The 8,872-nt window shown below is 40.0% G+C and overlaps 1 protein-coding gene across 1 annotated transcript in view; it reads left to right on the forward strand.

Annotated features, from left to right (window-relative positions):
• The window catches only part of nphs1 (NPHS1 adhesion molecule, nephrin), an 81,412-nt gene that overhangs the window by 14,538 nt on the left and 58,002 nt on the right, over window positions 1-8,872 (forward strand). Inside the window, exon 3 of the mRNA XM_014008699.1 lies at window positions 5,318-5,440. Coding sequence (XP_013864153.1) covers window positions 5,318-5,440 — 123 coding nt within the window. The remainder of the gene's footprint in view (window positions 1-5,317; window positions 5,441-8,872) is intronic.

Below are 8,872 nucleotides of genomic sequence, written 5' to 3' on the forward strand. Positions count from 1 at the left end.
GTACGAACCCTTTGTACGAACAAAAGAAAGAGAAATTTAGGATAAGAATACGAACATGTTCTTGCATGAGGCCCAATGTGAGCAGTTTTATGACTTTTAAATACTTTTTTCATCCGTGAAATTCAGGGTGTATTCACACCAGGAAATTTAATTTTATTTTGGTCCAGACTAAAAGCAGACTTTATTATTATTATTTTCATTTTGTGTGGTTTGCATTCACATTGGGCTGTTTTGCAGGTGGACTACAATTTAAGAGCAAAGCCACGGGGGTAACGGTCATTGCTCCCACTGGACAGAAATAATGGGGGCAGGACAAAGCACAGACCCAGAAAGAAACATGGAAGTTTATTTATTTTTTTATTTTTTTATTTAGAAAGATGGAAGTCGTGTGTGCTGCAGAAGACTGACCTTTTTTTCTGTATATTTTCACRTGTTCCCTCTTCATTAGAAACAACTAAAAAAAGGAGGAAAGACTGGCAAACAGGGGATGAAAGYGCCTTTAAGACTCAGACCCCAAGATTACAAAACAATTTGATGAAGAGGTTAGTCAGGTGTTTTCACTCTGTGGAATTCAAAACAGCTGTGAGTGGATTTTTGTTTTAAAGAACAAGAATCAATCAAAGTCCAGTTTCCAGCACAGAGAGGAGAGATTCCAGAAGATCTAAAACAAAAAAACTAATGTAATTAGAAAAGGTTTTAGGTAGTGATGGGAATTACAGCTCTTTTCTGAGATTCKAGATAATTTGGCTCATTTTGGGTAATCTGAGCCAAGTGATGTGGATCACAGAAAAAAAGCCAACAGTTTCAAGGCTTCAAGAGGAGTGAACCAATTAGCTTTCTTTTTTCTCCCTTTTCTGTGTTAAATATCTTTTTAAAAGTCTAACAGCTTTATATCTGAACTGAGCAAATTACCATAAAGCTTGTAAAATGTGAGACAACAACAAACTAAGATGTTTCTGTCAAAAAGTTTGTCCAAAGGCATCAGTATTGATAAGCTGTTTTAGGATTTCATAAGCTGATTTTCTTTGTCTTTGGTTATCTCAACACAGTTGTGAATGACTTCGTGACAAAAGGGAAACCAACAGTTTTACCTGTCATCAGTAAAATAACTAAACTAAATGCTAATTAAAAGTCAGATCTTGTTGACAGGATAGAAAACTTCAGACAAATTCATAGCTTATAACTGAACAATGTAAACTTCACGGGAAAATATTGGTGTTAGAAGTAAAGAAAAATAAAATAAGAGCTTTAAATAAAGGTTATTTCTTGACGTTTGACAACTTAAAATTGTGAGACAAATGACAGTTTTAATCGCAGCATTGATAAATTCTGACCATTTGTAACCAAGTGATCAATGAGTCCTGGGGATGTTTAAAATGGCCAGTTTTTGATTATCGCAGCTTATTCTTGTGTGTGCACTGCTTGGAAAATCTGTTCAACACCATGAACATGATGTCATGGGTAGTTATAAGACATTTCCCCCATAGCAGACAGGTGTGGGCCAGATCTGGTCTCTGTTAGCACTGCTGGATGACTGGTGGCATGGGAAGTGGTTCGTCAACTAGATGTGGGCCAGGTCTGGCAATGATTGCTCTGTTTTTAAGATGGCATACCACAAATGGCCCGGTTATAGTTTGGTTTATGTGTCCCAAATCTGTCAGTGCCACAACTGGTCTGGTTGTGGTTTGGTTTATGTTGCCCAAATCTGTTAATGCCAAAATTGGCCCAGTTATAGTTTGGTTTATGTTGCCCAAATCTGTTAATGCCAAAATTGGCCCAGTTATAGTTTGGTTTATGTTGCCCAAATCTGTTAATGCCACAACTGGCCTGGTTGTGGTTTGGTCTATGTTGCCCAAATTTTTCAATGCCACAACTGGCCTGGTTATAGTTTGGTTTATGTGTCCCAAATCTGTCAATGCCACAACTGGCCCGGTTATAGTTTTGTTTAAGTTGCCCATATCTGTCAATGCCACAACTGGCCCAGTTATAGTTAGGTTTATGTTGCCCAAATCTGTCAATGCCACAACTGGCCCGGTTATAGTTTGGTTTAGGTGTCCCAAATCTGTCAATGCCACAACTGGCCTGGTTATAGTTTGGTTTATGTTGCCCAAATCTGTCAATGCCACAACTGGCCCAGTTATAGTTTGGTTTATGTTGCCCAAATCTGTCAATGCCACAACTGGCCCGTTTATAGTTTGGTTTAGGTGTCCCAAATCTGTCAATGCCACAACTGGCCTGGTTATAGTTTGGTTTATGTTGCCCAAATCTGTCAATGCCACAACTGGCCTGGTTATAGTTTGGTTTATGTTGCCCAAATCTGTCAGTGCCACATGTGGTGTTGGCCCATACAGGGTTAGCTGAGTTGACTGATGCTTTACATGGGCCAGAACCGGGCCATACAGATTTTGCTCTCTGGGTAGTCACTGCTGTTTAAATTGCATTTCTATGTTTTCACTTTAAAGAGTTTAAACTCAGAGAACATATATCGTGTAATGCATGACACGTACGCATATTTATTCAGAACCTCGGAACATTTTCGACAGCTCACAAGCTTTGGAGCAGCGCTGTAAGATGTGCCCTCACTTTTTTTGGACTCATCCATAAATGCAGATTTGCATAAGAGAAAATTTCCTTCACTGCATCGGGCATACATATGTAGATATATTCAGTCCTGGAGTCTTAGTTAAAGGTTCTAATCTAGATGAAATAAATTCAGAGTAATGGACAAATAAGCACATCACATCTCAGCCACCCGCCATCTCCCCAGCCATAAATACATACTCTCTGCTACTTGATTGCACTATTTGTGAGTAATTTCAGAAAAGAGGAATGTAATTAATGAATTCAGTGTCTCTCTCTCTCACTGCACTCAATGATAAGTTAGATGTGAAAATTGCTTCTGGTTGGTGTTAATTATCTTGCCAGCTTACTTGACACGTGCATTTTTAGGCCTGAGTGGTTGTCAGACCAAGATACTATTTTTCCCCCATGTTAGGGGAGGCTGTGAGCCATCAGGAGCTGGGAAACCAACGCTGAGCAGCATCTAATCCCCACAGGTTATGGCAGTGCATCAAACAAAAATCAAGCCCCGCTGGCATGCCAAACTATGAGAGGGGAGAAATCGAGTGAGAGGGGGTCTGTGTCTATAGCATCAATTAATAGACGGTTTGTTCAGTCGGCTTTTTGAATCAGGGATTGGATTTCGTTTACCGCGTTGGAGACTCCTGCAGGAGAAAATAAACGCTACAAAATTACAGTTCATAACAAGTTGCATGTCAATGATAATGCCAGCAGCAAGAATTTCTCACCAAATGCAATATTTCTACTCTGCAGTCGYAGGAAAAATGTCTGTTTGTTGGAACACGAAGCACCCAAATATCAGCAGGTACTGAATATTGGCATTTTTCCTAAGAGCTGCAAGTCCCTCCATAATCATCACGCAATAAACAGACCATTAGAAAATAGTGCATACAAATACAAATATGTTCAAGTGGGAGGAATTCATAATTCATATTTATATTTCAAGGAAATAAAATGAAGAATTACATTGTTGAATCTATGACAAACATTAGAGCATTTTTTTCCAAAATAAAAAGTAATCTGAAACTCCATTCAAGCTGCTTCAGGGATTATTTTAAAATAAAGATTTTGCAGTTCTTGTCCAGAGTTCCAAGTTTCGTGGGAAACGTGTCTACTCTCCAAAATGGAGATTTTTAAAAACTTTGTTTGTGTATTAAATTAGAAAAAAAAAAAAAACGGAACTTTTCCGGTACAATCGACATAGAAAAATGTGTCCGACCCAATTCTGGCTAATAAAAAGCAAATAATTACAGCCCTTTGATGGCCCGGTTGTGCTTTGTGTTCCAATCATGGGCCAGAAACTCATAAACCATTTGGGCCACATAAACCAAACTGCCATCTTAAAAAGAGTACAGTCGTTGCCAGACCTGGCCCACTTTTAGTTGACAAACTACTTGCCATGCCAGCAGTCAGTCAGCAGTGCGAGCTTGGCACCAGATCTGGCCCACACCGGTCTGCTCTGTGAGAATGCAAGAACTTGTTCTCATACATGCGTCCTATCACTTTATACACTAAATAACAAAATGACGTACTGGAATTGTGTTACTGTGTTCTTTTGTTTTTGCATTTGTCTACGAAATGTCTGTCCTAATCCTGTCACTATTGTTATTAAAACAAAACAAAAAAAGTTCCACAGTTGTTTTGGGAGACCATTTAGCCAAGCTAAACGTGTTGTTTGGCTGCACTGTGTGATGTGGGTGTTTTCAGCCTTATTGTTGAAATGTGTGGACAAAGAAAAACACATTTACCTGCTGGGAAAAAAATAACAGTTTAAGATAATATCAAATGCTATACAGACAGGGTCCAAGTTTTGTCGAATTGTCTTTTTTTCTGAACAAAATGTAACATTTGTGTTAAGTATTGATGATGCGTGAACCTGAATGAAGTTTTGATAATGTAATAATCTTGAGCAAAAATACTTTAATTATGGTGTATTTTAGAAAGATTTGGCCAAAATATAAAATAGATTCTTTAAAAAGCACTTAAAAACAACTAGGCCTACTGCTATATAATGTCAAATGGTCTTGACACTATAGCCATCAGTAACTAAAATATTGACTATATTTATGGGTATATATATATATATATATATATATATATATATATATATATAGATAGATAGATAGATAGATAGATAGATAGATAGATAGATAGATAGATAGATAGATAGATAGATAGATTTTAGCACAGATTTATATTAGTCAAAGTACACAGAAGACTGTTATAAGAGGGTTACACTATGCTCAGCATATCAAGGGTGAGTCAAAAGTCACAGGACACCTTTTTTAAGCCAATATGATGACCTATGAGATGGTGTCCATGTTCTGGACATTACTCAGATAAGTCATTTTCATTTTTCTTTCTGAAATAAAAGGGTGTCCTGTGACTTTTGACTCAACCTGTATGTTTTGTTTTGTATTACAGATGTTGGAAATGTCTGGCAATCCGTGAGTTCATATGAGCAGGGTGCTTTGCCTGCTGTGCTCTGATATAAATAAAAAAAACATTGTTTCTCTTAAATAAATAAAGTGAAGAAACAGTATAACATAGGTTCTGTGAAATCAAAGCTGACTGCAGTGAACAGTACTGTGAAAAGAATCTGCTCATGCCTAATGCATTGGATGAAAATTAAAACCAAAGAAACTTTTTTTTTCTTTGCTATTGTTTCTACAAACAGTTGTTGAAAAGAATCTGCAGCTACATTTTTCTTTACACGTCTCTTCCTGTTCTCTTCCAGGACAGTATCATCTCAAAATTGAAAATGCGCAACTGGAAGACGACACCGTCTATGAATGTCAAGCCGGCCAGTCTGAGAGCAGCGATGCGATTTTCTCCAACCAAGCCTGGCTCACCGTACAAAGTAAGATCAAAACAAACTATTAAAATAATAAAAGAATGAATAATTAGACTTCAACAAAGAAAACAGGATCTTGTTAATATTTGTCTCCTATAATAAGGCACAGTTCCTCAGTACTCCAGTAACATCCACGACCTCTTGACCGGTAATCAGCATATAAAGAGCTGTTAAATATTCATTCCTATTGATAAAGATCTGTCATTTGTTTAAGATAAGCCTCCTGCATTTGAAGCAGAGATTACATTAGTGCGTCCTTGGTACAGTAGGACCCAGAGGTTCCACTTTAAAATAACATTTACACCATTTTCAGCGCTATTTATTTTCTTTAACATGCACTTTGCTACCAGCTCCTGTCGGTTCATGGCTTTAACCAGCAGCTGTAAAATGTTAAGTGAAAGTACGGCATGGATTATTTGAAAAGCCTTAGGGCATTCGTGTTCCTTGTTTTCATGGAATAAATTATTTCGAGGTGATTGAAAACTTCCACTCTGAAATAGAGCAAAATATACGTAAGTGTTCAAATATTCAGGACCACCTGTTGTTATTCTATAAAAAAATAAGAAAACTTAAAAAATAATATTACTCTCTACCGTCGTTCTTGCTTGTGGGAGCAAAACCATATGTGGGAAATGGAAAAAATWAAAGACTTGTTCTTTTCCAGGCACAGTTCATTCACTTATTCCCCCTCCTTCCCTTTTCCCATTTTCTCTGTCACAGAATTTCTCCCTCTCTCCCTCCTACTCCACACTTTCCCTTCAGTGAATATTGTTATTGTTAATGTTGGGAGGGGATTTGAAAGGCCTTTTTTTGTTGTTGTTGGTTTTTGTGGCAACTGCAGAGGTCTCGCTCTCCTCTGGGAAGAGCGCAGGTTTTTCTGACATCAATGGGCTGGCGGGATGGATGGATGGGTGGGTGTGGAGTGGAGTAGGGTGAGGAGGGACAGGCATAGACTGCAGACGTCTTTTTAAACGGCTGCGCTCGGTTCGACTCTGCAGCCGTTTCGTGTCCTGCAGCGGGCCTACACCTGCAGCCACAGCAGGTCTGACTCCCACATTTATTACCTCTCCGATGCCCACTGCATGTGCACCCACGTACGCAGAATCAACAGAAACTGCCTTTGGCTTTGTCAGAAAAGGTCAAAGTGAGTGGGAATCATGTTCATGTTGAATCAAGGATGCTCAGATACGAGTCCTGTCCACACATGGCAGCAGGTGTTTTTGTGTTGTGCTTTGCAGTCACTTTTGAACCCTTTTAAAGGTTCAAAACCCTCATCGTGCTTCCTGTCCATGTGCACAAACCGCTGGGACAAAAAAAACATACCTTTGTGRGATTTATAATGGGGGACTCTGTTTTTGCATCTTTGTTTCTGAGAAAAAATTGTGGGTCTGAGAAATGTCTTCAAAACAGGCTGTTTTGTTCTTTTCCTTCTACTGCATGTTGTGTGTTTGGCGCCACCTTCGGAATGGGAGTTTTACAGTTGCTTTAAGCATGCTTAATGGGCCCAACATACAGTACTCCATCCAAAGCCACAAAATGGGCTGTTATTGGCGCAGTTCCATGACATTGTTTAGTTCACAGAGCAGCCTCTTCACAACACCACTTTTTCTCCCAGGCAAATGTGCCGAGTATTGTTGGATTGGTCAGAAGTTTGTGGGTGTGTTTGTTAATTCGGAAAGGTGCTCAGATGACTGTGGTGCACTTTGATTCAAGTACTCTTCCATCAGTGGGCTGTTGTGCGTCCAAACAACATGGACAGTGTTGAGGAGCAGTTGTCCGAGGAAGTCAGACAGTATCTCCATTTATGAGTCTTCCAGACAATAAAGGCAATGGCCACTGAACCCTGGRTGGAGATGGCACAAATCTGTCTGCTGAAAACTCTGGTGCTTTATCCAAGACAGATTCGTGGCCAAACACTGGACATCGAATTGGAGACTGCATCAGGGAGAACCCCGTGATTTGACGTGTACAGCAGTAGATGTTACCCGAGAGTTTCCCAAAACCACTGAATGCCTCACAACCATGTGACCGGGAGTCAATTGTTCAGCTTCAGACTGAGTACGTTGGGCCCTTAAGTACCCACATGGACATGTATGAGTTAGACCTAATGTCAAACTGGCACTGCTGGCTGTCTGCTGGCATGGCAAGTAGTTTGTTAACCAGATGTGGGCCAGGTCTGGCAAAGATGGCACTGTTTTTTAAGATGGCACACCACAACTGGCCCATTTGTGGGTTATGGTRTTGGCCCATGCATGGACCACCTCTGGCAAACCACATCTTGGCCACCAAAGAGCTGTCATTTTTTGCTATAGCTGGGTTAAATGTTGGTGCTTTGTGTGGTTCAGAACTGGGCCAGACAAATTTTGCTGTGGGTATGCAGTACAGCTGCCAACAGAAGGCCCTGATGAACCATAGTGGTCAGAAACAGATGACTAAATTTACGTTCCACAAACTTCACCCTTAATTGTACATTTGAGTAAACTAAGGAATATATTCAGGCCAAGGCAAACAGTTGCACCTGTTGAAAATGCTAAAGGATGAAGTAATAAACCTCAAAGCACTTTGACACTTTTGTCCTAAAGGGTCATTTATTCCACTCCAGCAGTTCCTGCAGTTCAGGGAAAAAAAATGCAAGTAAATCCAAGGCTTGATAATGAGCCGATGAATTCAATCTCCTGTTAGTACTGAACTGGGACTGGGAAACCGTGCATCCGTTTTTGAAGAGCTCGGTCTCTGATGACTTTCCCATAGACTTCTCCATCAGGCGACTATTGCTCCCAAGGCCCCAAAGCCCCGACTAGTCAACCATGGCCAAATCCCATCAAGCTCTGCATCAAATCAAAACACTATAAACTCTTTATGAAGACCTGCTGTAAGAGAGAGAGAGAGAGAGGCGAAGGAAGGAATTTAGGAAGAAAAAACACTGAGATTGCCGGTTGTAAAATTGGTATCATGACTGGCTAATTCAAGATGGATCACCACGGGCAGTAAATTGGAGGGATGTAGAGAAAAATGTCAATAAGCTCCATCCACAAGCTTACAAAGAGATGTTTTCAAGACGTTTCCAATGGTGGAACATAACTCCTGTGTGTTTTTGCCTTCCTGTGGAGCTTAGATAGGGGATTATTGCTATAGGCAGATCAAGTGGCAGTGAGTAATCCATGACAATAACAGATCCCTACCCCCTCTGCTGAAACCCACCCCACCACCTCCTGTTCTGGTACCCCGCACTATGCCTGTCACATACCTGACACATCCTGTGTCTCGGTTTATACTATTAGTGTTAGCATTTAATCCTATTAATGAACGACTCTCTCCCATCAGCACTGCCTGCCTGTACAGATGCCTCCTGCAAATGTTAAAAAACACTTTTTTGATGTTTTCCGCTTTTAGACTGAATTACTCATTCTGTTGGGTCTTGCAGAAATATGCATGTGT

Source organism: Austrofundulus limnaeus, unplaced genomic scaffold (assembly GCF_001266775.1).
Source record: "Austrofundulus limnaeus strain Quisiro unplaced genomic scaffold, Austrofundulus_limnaeus-1.0 Scaffold52, whole genome shotgun sequence".
NCBI lineage: Eukaryota > Metazoa > Chordata > Actinopteri > Cyprinodontiformes > Rivulidae > Austrofundulus > Austrofundulus limnaeus.